We start from the raw sequence: 16,997 nt of genomic DNA on the forward strand, positions 1-16,997 counted from the left end.
TGCTTTGAAAAGTAACTTTGATGTGACTGAATTTACATATAGCCTCATCAAGCACCAATTTAAAATTTTGAATGTTCTTATTTGTAGAATATTTTGAGGAATACTATTTCATATGACTGGTTCAAGGAAGATTGTGTTACTACTGGCCTAAATTTTGGGATTATAGAAATTCTCCATAGTTTTAGTTACTGAATGGAATGCTTGTTTTCTAGTAGTGCTATGATTAGGAATATATATAACAGGCATGTTAAAACATATCATTTGTTTTATTGTGTGTTGGGTTTCATCTTCTAAAATTTTTAGAAATATTAAAATTATATTTGCTTTGTTAGCAAATGATTCTGCTGTTATTTACCATGTAATTTTTTACATCTGATAGCTTGGGGGTATTACAGTGGATGTCAACTTGACTGAACATTCTACAGTGATTACCTTTTCTGATTACCATGATGGTGCAGCACCATTTCTGTTAATAAACCATACTGAAGAAGAAATCATTGAGTATGGACAAAGGTGTGTAAGACAGTTTTTTGTTTTTTTTTTTACTATGTATGCCTGCAAGCAGTTATGCCACTTATTTCATATATTATAACCATGTCTGCTTACTAGTACAAAAGCAGTAGTATCTGTTGTTGCAGTTCAATTTCTGTCATGATAATAGTTGAGGCTAAATTGTTATTATGCATGTATACATTGTATACATATGGAACTGTTTTAATGTTGCACTTTGAGTCTTCTAGCCTTCCATTGCAAGCCTTTAGATCAGTTGCATACATTTACTAAATTACATGCAGAATTAAAATAGGCACGTCAACATTCTTTGCTTACTAATGGAGAAAATAAATAAGTGCTATGCAGACAGGCATTTAACTGATGCATTATAAAGCACTTTCATCTTCCTACATGGGAACATGGTTTTTTAGTTACATAAAAAGTTTATGACAGTTTAGATGAACTTCTGTGTCCACAATTCTCTCTTCATTTCAACTTCCTAAGCTAGAATAACAGAGGAAAAAAACCTGTTTCCTAGCAATTAAATATCTAATTTTGTTAGAGCCCCTAGATTTTTTTGTTTTATAAATTGAACATGAGTATCAATAATAATGTTATGTAGTACAAAGCACCTGATTCTAGAAGTAATTAAACTGTTCTGTGAGCTAAAGAAGCAATATTATATCCTTTCCCCTTGCATTCCCTTACAACTCTCTCCTGGCAAAGGATTTATATAGCTGTTCCAGAACCATGCGTGAGCCTACATCAGAGAATATCTAATACTTCAGCTGGAACTGTAGTTAGATTTCTTGTCCTCTGCTCTCAAGTTTAGTTAAGATTTAGCAAAAGTAATGAGCTAAAAAGTTACAAAAAAGAAGAGAGAAAACTGGTAGTTATGTGAGAATTATTAAGCCAGATTGTGTGTCTGAAATCACTGGAAGTTTGTCTTGATTTCACCTAAACACTTGCTGTAATGATGTTTGAAGTTAAGGTATAGTTCTTATCTGTAAAAATCAGTCATCTTATTAGTGGGATTTTGGGCATCTTCAGTGTAAGTTTAATACATACATATGTAAGTTGTGTAATAAGTTATCCATGACAGAGGACAGGCTCCTGACAGAGCCTGAAAAAAAAAATAATAAAAAATAAAGCTTATGGAAGAAAAGTCTGCCTGTTTCAAACGTATGTGAATAGCGGGGATTAGTATTTAAAATCAGCTTGCCTGAAAAATACCCATTGTATCCAGGGACAAAGAACTGTTCAGCAAATCATATAGGGGAAAGTTTTCCTAAACAAAAGATTTGGAAGAATTTTGTTAGACGACACAAGTCCTGAATTTTCTTTTCAATCTGTAAGTTCTACTGTCTGCTTTTTCTATACTTAGTAGTTCTTGAGTGCAAGTGGGAAAGAAAATGATCTTTAAAAAGCTAGTGGGCATACCTTACTAAGTGCTAATGTATGTTTGAAGTTTAAGTGGTGATTTTATTATTGTGCTGAGTGTGTTTTTGGTGTGATTTATGTATTTATTTATTTGTTACTTGCTTCTTGTTGTTTCCAGTTTTCATTTTCATTACTTGAAAAAGTAAGTATTCTTGCTCGTTTCATTTTGTTCTAGTTCTCTCAGTGAATTAGAAGGCTGTCTTCAGCCAAGCAAGGCAGTATTGTATACTTGGGCAGATCCAGCTGGATCTAGAAAATTGACATGGAAATGTGGAAAAAGAACTGAGGAAATTACACCGAAAGAAGTATGTAGATCTGCTTTTAATGTTATTTACTCTTCTTTTTGCAGTGTTTTTTTGTTTGTTTGTGTTACTAAATCATTAAGAAATCAAGGCATTATTCTGTGACAAGTACTGTACAGAGGAAATTCTCTCAAATCACAGTAAAGATGAACATTCCATAGCTTCATATTCAAAAGCCAGGAATGTTTTTTTTTCACAGTGATGCTTCTACTGGTGCATCTTTGTATGCATATTTTTGTTATTCACACATAGGAGTTTCTGGAAAAGAAGGAACTATCTTTTCCTTGAGGTTTCTATATTCAAGGTTAGAATAATAGCTAGGTCTGCTTGTTGGCATAGTGTTTTGCCAGCATTTGCAGTACTGGTAAGATTTTTCACCTTATTCCTCATGTAATAAGAAAGAATTTCATAGACAAGGTTCAAACAGAACAGTAAGAACTCTGTGTTTGCCAGAATGCATGTGAGAGAGAGACTACAATAAAACTTTCTAATTAGAAACTTTATTTTCTTGTCCCTTTTAAAATGGTCCCCTTTTTTTGTTCATATTATTGTTAAGGCTTGCATTTGCTTATTGATGAATAGAGTTGTAAAAACCTTTCCTCTCTTCTTTGCAGGACAAAATAGAAGTACTCAGCCTGGACTGTAGAAAGGTGGTCTATTTAGTGTCATTTTTTGAAGGTCTGCAGCGTATTGTCCTCATTACTGAAGATAAAAATGTGTTTAAATTGGCTTATGAAAGTGTACGGGCTGAACTAGCAGAACAAGAAATTATTCTCTCTTTACAAGATGTTGGAATTTCTTTGGTTAATAATTATACAAGGCAGGAGGTGTCCTACATAGGAATTACAAGGTAATGTTAAAAAAAGAAAAAAAAAAAAAAGGGGGGGGGTGGGGAGGATGGAAAGTTAAAAAACAGACTTTTCAAGTATTTTCCCTATGTAATTTTTTTTTCTTTTTTTTCTTTTTTTCCTTTTTTTCTTTTTTCTTTTTTTTTTTCTTTTGTTTCTTTTTTCCTTTTTTCTTTTGTCTTTTATTCTTTTTTCTTTTTTTTTTTCTTTTTTCTTTTTTTTCTTTTTTTCTTTTTTTTTTCCTTTCTTTTTTTTCATTTTTTTCTTTTTTTTTCCTTTTTTTCTTTTTTTTTCTTTTTTTCTCTTTTATGGGGACGGAGCGGGTGCGGGGGTGGAGTGAAAGTCTGTATTTAGAACAGGATTCCTACATTTTCTTGTTGTAATGAGAAGTGCTTTCAGTATGTTTAATATTAGTACCTGTACTTCCAGTGTTTGTGTCTGTATGTTTCTGCAGCATGTGAGTGTGACTATGTAGCAAGATTCCCCATACATTGTATTTCCTGTCTGTGTAATTTGAGATCTAACACGGTTTAAATAAGTAATACATGTGGGGAGTTGTTTCAGTGGACTTTTCTATTTTCATTACAGAAACATGTTGCTTCTTCACTTGAGAAACTGAGCTCAGAAGACTATCTAGACATTGGAAATAACTATTTTAAAAGTGCTGGCTAAATGCCCAGACTCAAAGTAGATATTTCACTGAATCAGTGTTTTTAGTAACCGGCCATTCATAGACAGGCGTCTAGCAGTGCTTGCAGATTGGTGCTATTTTGTTGTGATATTAAACTCCTGAAAGCAGTTTCTGAGGATAAAAGATGAATCCTTGGTTACAGTGGGAGAACATGCACACAAACACTGTTATTTAGAATTTTACCATTTGTAAATGTCTTGCAAAAAGATTGCAGTAAACTGTATGTAATTTGCAGAAACATTTGGAAAAAGAAAGATAAAACAAACTTCAGAACAACCCTAGTGAACAAATTAATGGCTATCTCTGTTACTTTGTCCTTTTCTTTAAGACCACCTTTTCTTTAAGGTCACTGATGTGTCTGAACTGAAATGTAGCTAAGACAAACTGGATTATAGGGAGCTGTGTCTGATCAGCTGTGTGTATATGAACTCTAATAACTTGTAGAAAGGAAAAATATCTTTCACTTGGTTGGTAGTTCTTGCTTTGTGTTCTGTATCACATATTGCACTGGATTGTGAGATGAAATCAGACGTAAGACCTTCTCACAGAAGTAGTATAACCAAGCAGAAAAGCAGGAAATACTCTGGCACACTTTAAAGCTGATAAATGATGATGTTTCAATAATAATAAAAATAAGACGGAATAGAAAATAACTGATTTTGGATACCATTAAAAGAAAAACACATAAGCATGCAGTAACATCTACAAAAAACCCTAAGGGATCAAATCAGTAAAGGAAACACAAACTGAAACAAACTCTAGTGAGTTAGGCAGTTAAAGTGAATGGACTACCAAAAATAAGTGTCACTTTGAGACATTTCCCGTCAAATTCTAGTAAATTCAGCTGTACCAAGTTACACAGGAGTATATGTGGAATCCTGCACTGAGTTGGTGTGATTATGGATGTCAGTGCTATTGAAACTTGAGCTTCTTGACAAAGTTTTCTTACGTGCCAAACTTCATTATAGATAACTTTCTGTTAACTTTTCTTCAGTTATATCAGAAACGGTAACTTCCACATAGTATCAAGAATGCAGTGGATGATTTATTTTTATTTACCACACTAGCGCTTTATGATGTGGTTCTTCATCACATAGTAATTACATATCAAAAACTGCAATTAGATAAATAAAATTTGTGCTGAACTAGCTAACTATTTTCTCTTGGTCCTTTGTTTGTTTTTCAAAGTTCTGATGTGGTCTGGGAGACAAAACCGAAAAAGAAGTCCAGATGGAAACCGATGAGTGTTAAGCAAACAGATAAGTTAGAACAAGAATTCAAAGAATACAGTGAGCTAACTCCATCAGAAAATAAGACTGTTGAGTTGGAACCGAATGTTTTGGTAATACTGATCATTCTGTGAATTTATTTCTTATGGGTGTGCACAGGAAAAGTTCATTTATTATTTTGCAATCTCTGAAAAAACAGCAAAAATTAGGAGATGATTAGTTTACAAAATCCATTTAAAATTTAATCTCTATTTCTGCCTAGAAAAAAAAAAACAAAACAAACAACTTTGTTGCTGTCTAGGAAGAAAAAAGAAGTCCATAAATATTTGAAAGCCTGCTGTAGGCCTGATTCTTTTAGCCTCTAATTTTGAAATTGAATCATAATGTTTTTACAGGTCATGGTACTAAATATGCTATGATATGTTAATCTGTTAAATCAAGAGACAAGGAAGGATATTAGTTTGAGATTGGGAGATTATTTTAACACAGATTCTTGTATTTTAGCTGACTGTCATATGTCACAGTCACATGAAATTCAGCTGTGCCATTCAACTACATAAATATTAAATAATTATTCCAGAAATAATTATGAGAAGTAAAAGCATGTTGTGCTCTGTATGCTGCCGTCCTTGCCTACAGATTAAATCCATGTATTCATTTGAGCTGTGTAGTAGTTAAATTAATGTAGTACAGGTAAATTACTCAGTGTGCAACTTGTTCATTGACATCTGGAAAACTGTGTACAAAAAGGCAAAAATTTCCCATTATAATGGAATGTACAGATTCGTTATGTTGTTTTGCTTCTGTTGAAATTTATGACAAAGTTTTTACCACTAAGCTTTCATTTAAATGTTAATGAAAATTGTTAATTTGAAGTCTATTATAAAAAACCTTCTTTGATATCATGTAGAATAACAGCTTTTCCTCAATATTGCAATAGGTGTGTTTAACTCCTAGTGGAAATGACATGAAGATTCAACAACCCAATGAGATTCCTGTCAGAAGGAATTACTTGCCAGCTTTGAAAGTGGAGTACAGTTCATCAGCACACCAGAAATCTTTCAGAATTCAAATTTACAGGATACAAGTAAGTGTTTAATGTAAAGCTGTATATAGTTTCATAACTGTCTGGATTTTTCATATGCTTGAGTGTTTCTCAGCCTTTAAAACGAAGCACTGCTTACGTGCTTCTGGAAAAAAAAGTCACCTGTGACTTGAGGAGAAGCAGTTGCTGTTCATCCTTTTTATAAATTTATTTATTTTGTGGCTTTTATTTACAATCAACTTAAAATTAGGTATAATTGGCTATTTTCAGCAAGTTATGCATTCATTTTTTCATAAGCAAATCCTTTGAAACATTATTTTGTGGCTGCTTATGGACACCAAAAAGAATCTTTTCTAGCTTTTCTAGATTATTTGGTTTGGATAGACTCATTTTGAAAGTAGAAATATTTTGAACTATCATGGTGGCTTCTTCTCCTGCTTTTGATTTGGTAGTTCATAATTCTTTTGTTTGTCCTACTTGTAAAATATTTCACTACTGAAGAGCTAATATGCTACACCTTGTCCTGTCCTTACCCCTATTAGATTCAAAACCAGATTCCTGGAGCCATATTTCCCTTTGTGTTCTATCCTATTAAACCTCCAAAGTCCATCACCTTGGATTCAGGTTTGTTGTTCTAGTTTAACGTAATCTTTACCTATACTAACTTACTTTTAATAAAGTGCCACTTTTATCATCTGAATACTGTGTATGATTACTGACTATAAAAGAAAATCCAGATACTAACGTTACAGATCAGAAAGCAATTTTCTCTGCAAAGAAAATACAGAGAGAGCCATCTAAAGTTAAAAATCGCACTAATAGTATGGACTTACTTCATGCATTGGATATAATACCTTTTAAAAGTACATCTTTCTGACACAATAATATAGTGTTCTTGGAGATAAAAAGGAGTAAGTTAAATTTGTGTTCAGCTTTCAGTAGTTGCATTTAGACCAAATCTGAAGCAAGTGCTTACCATCTTTTACCTGTTGAAAAAAGATAACTTTAAACCGTTTCTAGGCCTAATGATAGTGAATCTATTACATGCTTTTTGTATTACTCACTCAGGACTTCATTAGGGGGCGGTGAGGATTCTTAAGACTCACTTTTAATCTTAATTTACCCAATATTTCCCCGTGGCCCAAAATAAATTGTTTATAATTATTGAATTGTTTAAAAAGGTTTTTTTTGTTGTGTTTTTTTTTCTTTGTGTGTGCTTGCATGCAGTAGTTGAGACAGTGACCTAGTTGACTTGCCAAAAATAGTAAGAAACATAAATCAGTGCTAGACTGAACTCAAAATCATCAAGTGAAACACCACATAGCAGTTCCTTATCAAATTGTGTTTTCCATGTTTAATTTGCAGCCTTCCATTTTCTCCATGGTATGGAGCATAAACCTCTAACTCTCTATGTTATGTACTGAGCTGCAGTCTTCCACTAGCTCACTTAGGGCAACATGATATGGAACACCAGAGTAGTGACAGGAGAGATTCTGAGTGTATACAGAAATGGACTGCCTGCAAATTTCTTCACAGAGCTATTGAAATATCAGTTATTTATCCTAAATAATGTCAAATTTAAGCTAGAGTTCATAAACCTGAGCATTCTTTAAATTTATGTTTTTGTATCACTGTTTGAAATATTTATTCTATGGTTAGGGAATTTATTCCCTAAAAATAATAATAATAATAATAATAATTCCATGGCTAGCATTAATTTGTTTTAAAATGAAAATGATTCATTTTTGGAGATAAGTGAAATAGAATTTTGATATTCCATTTCATCCTTCTTTTCCTATGGCTTTCTGTTCCTGGTCTTTTCCGTGGTTCGTTTCCCAGTCACATCCATATAATCCTACTCCATAGGATTGAAAAAATCCAGAACATATGACATTTTCATGTTAAAAATGGCAAGCTATATCTATCACATAAAGATCTGTGCTTATCTCTTTTTATTTTACAACTTCATAGCACCAAAACCATTTACTGATGTCAGTATTGTTATGAGAACTGCAGGACATTCACAAATATCTCATATTAAGTAAGTATTTTTACATGTTCCATCTCTGTGCCATTTATTATGTTTAATCAAGCTTTAAAAGTTAAAATCAATGTAGAGTCAAGGTAATTTAACTCCAGGTAATTTTAACCAGATAAGAGCACGTACGACAGGTGAAAACTCTGCCTTCTTATTTACTCACTTCAATGCAGAATAAGTGAAGAATTTCAGTAATTCTTTTAATGTAGATTTTTAAGTCTTTTTAGTAATTTGGAAAGAAAAAAGCTGCCTATAATGTTAAATGTTGCTATTTTATTTTAATAATCCTTATTACTGCAAATGCAATTGTCTTACCCATCACAGGAAATATTTTATGACTGATGACGAACTTGTGAAATAAAAAAGTGTCTTAATGTAATAAGTGATATAAGTAGCTGTTAAAGTTTTATAGCTCCCCTTACTTTTAATACTTGAAGAAACACAATTGAATAATACTTTTTTGTTTCATGTGTAGATACTTTAAGGTCCTGATTCAAGAGATGGATCTCAGATTAGACCTTGGCTTCCTGAATGCACTGGTTGAATTTTTTACACAGACTGATGTACCAGATGTCCAACAGGTAGAGTCCTTCTGTTGTTCGCAGATGAGTAGATATAAAATTTGTTGTCATTCAGCTTGCTTTAAAAACCAAAACAAGAAAAAAAAATACAAGTCAAAATGACAACAACAGACACAAAAAGTAACGTTCCGTGTTTATGATAACGGTCAAGTCTTGTGTTTGAAACCAATATAAAGCTTTTTCCTGAGGCATAGAGTAAAATTTCCTTAATCTTTGTACTGCATACTATACAAGAAAGATTTCTAATACTTTCTGAAAAGCCGTGAGCAGTGGAGGAGAATTGAATCATAATAAAAGGAGAATCCAAGGATACATAGGAAAAACAGGAAAAAGATTTAATTGTATTAAGCTTAAGGTGGTTTGCTAGGGTAGTAATAAGAAAACTTGAGACAGCAACAGCTGAGTCATGGTAGATTGTGTCATTATGTCTTATACTCTACATTTTAAAGTAATATTACTTTTGAAAATGCATCCATAGCTGGAACTTTTCAAAAAGGATGTAGAATCTCTTCAGGAAGAACTGATGAGTGTGTCATCCATGGATACATCACAAATCAGCTTGTACGAATACTTCCATATCTCTCCAATTAAGGTATAACTTTTTTTAATACATCTGTGCTTGTTCTCTAACTAAAGGATTTTTTGTCTTCTTTAGAATAGTTGATTCTGTAAAGTGAGGAAACAAGATAAAAATGTTCTGGGATAATGATTTTTACTGTTAACACTGATTTATTTGTAACACACACTTTTGATACTCTTCATAAATATTAAAATATTCTTGATTTCCTTCCTATCCACATTTCTTCATATGCAGTAATTCTTTGGTATTATTTACCCTTGCAAAATGCTATGGTTCTCACGTGCAGACAGTGTGCTGTGGATTGAGAAACACCACAATTTCTGGAAAAAAAAAAAAAAAAAAAAAAGAAAGAAATAAAAAAGTAATGTGCAAAACAACATCAACATATATCTGAAGTGATCTATAGTTAAGCTTTGTTATGCCATGGATTGGATAATGTATTCTTTTCAGAGAATCCAGAGTGGGCTTATAGCCTCTTTTTGTCCGATTTTGAAAGTTACAGTGGGCCCCATACATCCCTTTCAGCAAATTTTCTGAATGTCACTTCAATTTCTGTGAAACAAGTATTTTTATTAGTTCGTGTCTGCACTGCTTCAGTGTTGTATATTAGCTGCGGAAACAAAACAGTTTGAATAATAGCCAGTAAGTTACAGCTAAAAGATTATGGAGACCTCATCTGAAAACATGGATGAGTAGTTTTGAGTTCTTGTTTTCTTAAAGGCAGTTCCAGTATTTGGCTGGACTTAAATTATGGTGGTTTGTTGTTGTTTTTTTATTGCCCTAAAGGGGCGTTCTGTGTAACAAAGTCTGAATTCAGTCAAGATTAGAAGTACTGTTCAAAATATGGTACTTTTAATAAAAACTAATGTTATTTCCCAATCTTTTTTTTTATTGTTTAGTTACATTTAAGCTTTTCACTCAGTACTGGTGGTGAAGATAGTAACAAAGAAGAAAGAAAGAGAGAACTGATACCACTTCAATCGTTGAATCTCCTTCTGAAGAGCATAGGTGCCACACTCACAGATGTGCAAGATGTTGTCTTTAAGTAGGTTTGAAATATTATTTTGATGACTATTTCTAAAGAACGAATCCATATTATAAATCAATGTTATATTTTATTTTGACCTGCATAATATGGACTTTTAAAAAATCTTTCTTAATAGGTTGGCATTCTTTGAACTCAGCTATCACTTCTGTACTACACAACAGCTCCAATCATCAGTGACAAAGCATTACTCAAAACAGGTTGGAATAAGTAAATGTTAACATTCCAGTGAATTTATGTTTTGAAAGTGTTACTGTGTGCTTTGGTTCTGTGAAAATCAGTTACTAATTAATAACTAATTTCAGCCTTGTATTTAACCAATCTACAAACATATGTAAGAAACATAAAAACCTAATACTCATTACTTGGATTCTGTTGCCTTTACTAAGGAAACTAAGTTATGTTACTAAACTATGACTATAAATATGACTAAATTATGACTTATCGAAAGATAGTGTGCTTAACAAAACAGCTTACAGAAAGCAGTAGTGGAAGCAAACAAGATGCAGCTCTGGTACACCTCACTGTTTTTCAGACATAGTGAACGAAATTCTCTTAACCTATACACACAACCAGATTATGTCCTGTAGCTTCACAGTATGACTGAAGTCAGGGTAATATGCTTCCTTTGGAAAATCTCAACTATTTGTGAAATACATGCAAGCAGTAGAATTATTTGATTGATTTTAATGTTTTGCTCACCATACAATCATTTTTAAAACATCTGTACCTACTTTTCCAAATGTTCAGTTCTTCATATTAAATTCATCTTCTGCTCTTTTGGGTAAGCAGCAATGCCTTAATGCTTTTAGTATATTTTCTGAAATATTTTTACTGAATATCTATTTTTGTTTTAGGCTATTAAACAGATGTATGTTCTTATTCTTGGTCTTGATGTCTTGGGCAATCCATTTGGTTTCATAAGAGGCTTATCTGAAGGAGTAGAAGCATTTTTCTATGAACCTTATCAGGTAAAAATCTCTTCAGGCTTTTTGTGAAATGTTGCAAAGACTGCTAGATATAAATTATATTGAAACTTTGGGTATACTAATAATTTCTATAATTTAAGGTGAGATACAGAATTGAAAAAATCAAAGCGAAAGTGTCAGGGAAGTTACTGAAAAACTCAAGTGACGTAAAAACAAGTTATTTCCCTTAATTCACAATTGTCTGTTCCTTACTCTACTTCTGCAGATTAATGCTACTTGAATGAACTTAACAGAGATCTCATTTGCTCTCTGTTCAATATATATAAATTGCAATAAAAAACATAAGAATTTAAGTATATATGCTATCTGAAACTTACATAAATACCATAAATGCACCGTTTTATTTTTTTCCTTCCTCAGGGAGCCATCCAGGGTCCTGAAGAATTTATAGAAGGAATGGCACTAGGACTTAAAGCACTAGTAGGGGGAGCTGTTGGTAGGTTTCAACATTATCACAGTAGCATGCTCACTAGTAAGCAATGTGGGTATCTGTAAGTTGCAATGGCATTTTACTTACACTGTTTTATTTTTTAATAGGTGGATTAGCTGGTGCTGCTTCAAGGATCACTGGTGCTATGGCAAAAGGTGTTGCGGCAATAACAATGGATGAGGATTATCAGCAAAAAAGGAGGGAAGCCATGAATAAACAGCCCACTGGTTTGAGAGAGGGTATCACTCGTGGAGGAAAAGGATTAGTTTCTGTAAGAATAAAAGAAGACAAGAAGTTTAATGAATTTTATAGTGGTAAAAATAACAAATGTAGAGGTTTCTGTAGAGCTGTTCCACTTTAATTCTGGTTTGCCAGAGTGATAGCTTGCTGAGTGATAGTTTTAAAGAAAAATACATGAGGATTGACAAGAAGGTAGAAATGGTGAAGCAGGCTCCTCTAATTCTGATAATTTGCAGTGGATTTTAGAATGCTTCAGGGCACATACTTTCTGACTATTCACCAGAAAAGTAATAAGTGAAATGTTAGAAGAATTAAAAAATGTAATGTGGGAACGTTCGTCACAGCTTTTTCATTTCTTTTTGGTAGGGTTTTGTCAGTGGCATAACGGGAATAGTTACAAAACCAATAAGAGGTAAGTTTAGGTTTTATGTTCATATGATTCCAATTCTTGATATTTTATGAGATTTTACATTCATCAATATTTTGTTTTTGCTGTCCTCTAATTTAAATGAGGAAGTGACTGTAGTCGCATGTCAAATAAGAGCAAATGTAATTACAAATAAAATTGCAAGATGTTTTTTTTTTCTTAACATGTGCTGAACTTAATCATTTTAGGAGCTCAGAAAGAAGGAGCAGCTGGTTTTTTCAAAGGTGTTGGAAAAGGATTAGTGGGAGCAGTAGCTAGACCAACTGGTGGAATCATAGACATGGCAAGCAGCACGTTTCAGGGTATTAAAAAGTAAGTAAAATTAATATGAAGAGTGGCATATGGCATGGGTAAAAATGGTGAGGTATATTGAATATTTGTATGACCTCTGTGTTAATGTTTCTTAAAAATCTTTAAAATTAATGTAGATGAAGATTCTATCTTATCCGTGGATAAGAGGTATCCACAGCTTCACTGGGCAACCTGTTCCTATGCCTCACCACTTTCATTCCAAACTTTAATCTGTATCTCTTCAACTGCAGTTTAAGTCTGTAGTACTGAAAAACCAGTCTGGCCAGAGCCTTCTCATCTCCAGGCTGAACAACCACAGCTTCCTCAGACGGTTTTTGTAGGTAGGACAGATGCCACCTTCATGGTTTCCTTTGGACCTTTTCCCACAGCTCCACATATTTATTCTTTTGGGAGCCCCAGACCTGAGCATAATAATGCAGATGAGGCCTTACAAGGGCAGGCTAAAGGGATATAATCACCTTCTTCAACATGTTGGCCACCCCATTTTTTATGCAGTCCAGGATACAGGTGAGAACTCTGACTGATTTGCTTGCTGGATAATGTGATAATCTCACTCCCTTATAATTAGCTTTAATCATAGAATCAGAGAATGTCTTGGGTTAGAAGACACCTCAAGGATCATCAAATTCCAACCCCCCTAACACAGACAGGGTTGCCAGCTACTAGGTCAGGTATTGGATCAGATTGCCCCAGGCCCCATCAGACCTGATCTCTAGGGATGGGGCATCCACAGCTTCTGTGGTTCCAGCACCTCATCACTCTCTCAGTAAAAAACTACACCTAATGTAAATCTCCCTTTCTTTAATTTAAAACTATTTCCCCTTGTTCTATCACTATCAGCCCATGTAAAAAGTTGGTATCTCTCATGTTCATAAACTCCCTTTAAATATTGGAAGGCCACAATGTGGTCTACCCACAGCATTCTCGTTTCCAAATTGAACGAGCCCAATTCTTTAAGTCTTCATAGGAGAGGTGCTCCAAGCTTTGGATCACATTTGTGACCCTCCTCTGGACACTCTCCAAAAGCTCTATATCTTTTCTATGTTGGAGGTGCAAGACTTGGACGTACTACACCAGCTGGGGCTTCACAGCTGGGGCAGAGTAGAGGGGAATAATTATTTCCTTCACCCTGCTGGCTGCCCCTCTTCTGATGGAACCCAGGATAAGTTTTTCATCTACCAAAACCCATAAGTCCTTCTCAGCAGGGCTTCTCTCAAGGACTTCTTCTCCCAGTTTGTCTACACATCTGGGATTACTCTGGCCCATGTGGAAAAACCTTGCACTTTTTTGTTGGACCTCACGAGGTTTACAAGGTTTACAATTACCTTTTAATTTTATCATATGTGGGTTTATGATAACATATTTACAATTTGTAAACAAGTTGGAGAATGTGTTTTGAGAGGCCTTTTTATAAATCCTGCTGATAACAGCTGTTAATTGGTCTTTTCTCAGTAAGTTGTCCCATTTTTGCTACCATAAAATTGTCTGTATCTTGTGTATTTTACCCTTCAAACTTTAGCAAAGAAGTGTAAAGAAAACAGAAGCATGGATGTCTTTAATCTTCAAGTTTTTAAATAGAATACTCAGACATTAATTGAGTAATTATATTATTAATCTGTCAGGCAAAAATGACGACAAGTCTACAGAACAAGTTGCTCCTGGCATTACTTACTAACAGAAAAGAAGTATATGGTGGGTGGTAGCAAAAACAGGTAAACTGATGCATTGTCCAAGCATATAGGGGTGAAAACTAGGAAAAGCTAAAGACTGAATAGAATTGAATCTGGAAACTTCAAAGACAACACAAATGACTTCTATAAATATGTAAGTAGGAAAAAGAAGACCAAGGAAAATTTGGACAAAGTGCTGAATGAAGCAGGAGGCCTTATTATGACAGAAAGTGAAAAGACTGAACAAAACACCTTTGTCTCAGTTTTTAACAGCAAGACTGGCCTTCAGGAATTCCACTTCCAGAGACCAGGGCAAATACTGGAGCAAGAAAGATGTATTCTCAGTGGAAGAGGATTGCATCAGGAAGTACTTAAAACAAGCTGAACATATATAAGCCTGTGGACCCTGATGGCATGCACCCACAAGTGCTGAGTGAGCTGGTAGATATAGTTATGAGGCCTCTCTGGAAAATCTTCGGTCAATTCTAATGATTAAGACAAGTCTGAAGACTGGAGGAAAACAAATGCCACTCTTGTTTTCAAAAAAGTTGTGAAGAAGTACCTGGCAAACTGTAGTGAGGTCAGTCAGCCTCACCTCATCTCCTGGGAAGGTGATGGGATCATACTGGAAACAATTTCCAGGCTTATGAGGGATAAGAAAATTACCAAAAATGGTCAGTGTGGGTTCACTAAGAGAAAATCATGCTTAACCAAACTGATAATCTTCTGTGATGAAAGCACCAGGCTAATGGATGAGAGGAGAGCATTATCTTCTTAGACTTGCTAAGGCCTTTGGCACTGTCACCCATAAAGAAGCTTTTGCATTATGGATTGGATAGGCAGGCATTAAGGTGGGTGGATGGACCATTCTGAATGGTAGTAGTGAGTGATACAGTCTAGCTGGGGGCCAGCAATGAATAAAGTTACCCTAGGGGTCTATACAGGTACATTCATGTTTAACATCTTCATTAATGACCTGTATGGTGGGACTGAGTGCACCCTGAGTAAATTTAGATGGCACAAGATAGGGATGAGTGTCTGATTGATCAGAGGGTCATGCTGCCATCCAGAGGGTCCTCAGTAGGCTGAAGAAGTTGGCTGACAGGAACCTCTTGAAGTTCAGGAAGAAGTGGAATGTCTTGCAACTTGAGTGGGACAGTCTCAGGCACCAATATATGCTAGACCACTCAGATGGAAAGTAGCTTTGCTGGAAATGGCCTGGGAGTCCAAGTTTATACCAAGCTGAATGTGAGCCAATGGCATCCTAAGCTGCATTAAGAAGAGTATTGCCAGCAGGTCAAAGGACATAATTCTTCCTTCAGCTGAAAAGCCCACACCTGAAGTGCTGTGTCTGCTTGCCTTCCTGCTATAAGTGATTCATGGAGAGAATCCAGTGGAGGGCCACAAAGGTGATAAAGGAACTGGAGAATTTCTCCTCTGCAGAAAGGCTTGTTCATCCTGAAGAAGAGAAGGATCAGTGGGATGATCTTATCACTATCTATAAATTCCTGAAGGGAGAGTACCAAGAAGGCAGAACCTGTCTCTGTTCAGTGGTGTCCAGTGACAGGACCAAAGGCAATGGGCACAAACTGAAACACAAAATATTCAGTCAGACATCAGGAGAGATTTCTTTGCTGTGTGGGGGATGGAGGATTGGCAACATGACTTCCACAGTTCCCTTCCAAACCTCAACTGTTCTCTACTTCTATGAAGTACCACAGCTGTGTTCTGCTTTGTCCCATTTCATGTTTTAGACATCATTTTCTGAAGTAGATTGTGTTAAGTAGAAACCCTATAATTATTTCATAGGCTGGTTACTTTCTATTTATGTGTCAAATGTCTATAGAGATAACAATAGCTGCTGTACTGCTACATTAATTTGCAATATTTTGAATATAAAATAGAGACTTCGGTAAATATTATAGCTAAGTACCTATACTGATATGTAACTTAGATTTGTTGATTTATTGCCAGAGTTGCAGATTCTTCAGAAGATGTGGTAAGCCTACGCCCACCTCGCTTCTTTGGTGAAGATGGTGTTATTAGACCTTATAGATTAAGAGATGGAACTGGAAGCCAAATGTTACAGGTGAAGAAATGGCATAAAATTTAATTCTTAATTTGTTAAACTGAGTATTTTGTGGAAGTACCCTTTAAAAGAAATAAATCCTGTCATCCCTTGCCCAGTAACTCGGTAGTTAAGAAAGTTCCATTTGATTTCATAGGTTTATGACCACTTTGGTGACTTAACTTCCATGATGTAACTTTTGAAAAAGACATCATAATTTATACCAATGTATCTGTAGAGGTTTGTGAAAGATACGGAATACTTTAAAAGAAGAGGATAATTTTTATGTATAATTAAATAGCTTATCCTAAATTTTCATTTTTGATAAATAGCGGTGATAAATACAAAATATATTTTTTGGTGACTCTGTTATATATGTTTTAAATGGTGACTTTTTCATCACAGTTCTTTATAAAATAACACATTGAATAAACTTAATAAATGTACTTGAAATAGCTGCATTTATGTCACTCTACCTACATTAAAATCATGTAAACAATTTTGAAGTGGAATACTTTTTGCACAAGGAACATGCTGAGAAGTGGTTTGGAAAGTTATTCTTTCATTCAT

The 16,997-nt window shown here is 34.5% G+C and overlaps 1 protein-coding gene across 4 annotated transcripts in view; it reads left to right on the forward strand.

The window, feature by feature from the left end:
• The window catches only part of VPS13A (vacuolar protein sorting 13 homolog A), a 93,336-nt gene that overhangs the window by 59,709 nt on the left and 16,630 nt on the right, over nucleotides 1-16,997 (forward strand). For all 4 annotated transcript variants that reach the window (XM_072358938.1, XM_072358939.1, XM_072358937.1 and 1 more), the window contains 17 exons: nucleotides 380-513; nucleotides 2,108-2,237; nucleotides 2,849-3,084; nucleotides 4,962-5,115; nucleotides 5,943-6,089; nucleotides 6,590-6,671; nucleotides 8,019-8,088; nucleotides 8,561-8,666; nucleotides 9,145-9,258; nucleotides 10,146-10,291; nucleotides 10,410-10,491; nucleotides 11,149-11,262; nucleotides 11,641-11,716; nucleotides 11,818-11,981; nucleotides 12,317-12,362; nucleotides 12,566-12,689; nucleotides 16,334-16,448. In XM_072358938.1, the coding sequence (XP_072215039.1) occupies nucleotides 380-513; nucleotides 2,108-2,237; nucleotides 2,849-3,084; nucleotides 4,962-5,115; nucleotides 5,943-6,089; nucleotides 6,590-6,671; nucleotides 8,019-8,088; nucleotides 8,561-8,666; nucleotides 9,145-9,258; nucleotides 10,146-10,291; nucleotides 10,410-10,491; nucleotides 11,149-11,262; nucleotides 11,641-11,716; nucleotides 11,818-11,981; nucleotides 12,317-12,362; nucleotides 12,566-12,689; nucleotides 16,334-16,448 (2,040 nt within the window). The remainder of the gene's footprint in view (nucleotides 1-379; nucleotides 514-2,107; nucleotides 2,238-2,848; nucleotides 3,085-4,961; nucleotides 5,116-5,942; nucleotides 6,090-6,589; nucleotides 6,672-8,018; nucleotides 8,089-8,560; nucleotides 8,667-9,144; nucleotides 9,259-10,145; nucleotides 10,292-10,409; nucleotides 10,492-11,148; nucleotides 11,263-11,640; nucleotides 11,717-11,817; nucleotides 11,982-12,316; nucleotides 12,363-12,565; nucleotides 12,690-16,333; nucleotides 16,449-16,997) is intronic.

Source organism: Excalfactoria chinensis, chromosome Z, assembly GCF_039878825.1.
Source record: "Excalfactoria chinensis isolate bCotChi1 chromosome Z, bCotChi1.hap2, whole genome shotgun sequence".
Lineage (NCBI taxonomy): Eukaryota > Metazoa > Chordata > Aves > Galliformes > Phasianidae > Excalfactoria > Excalfactoria chinensis.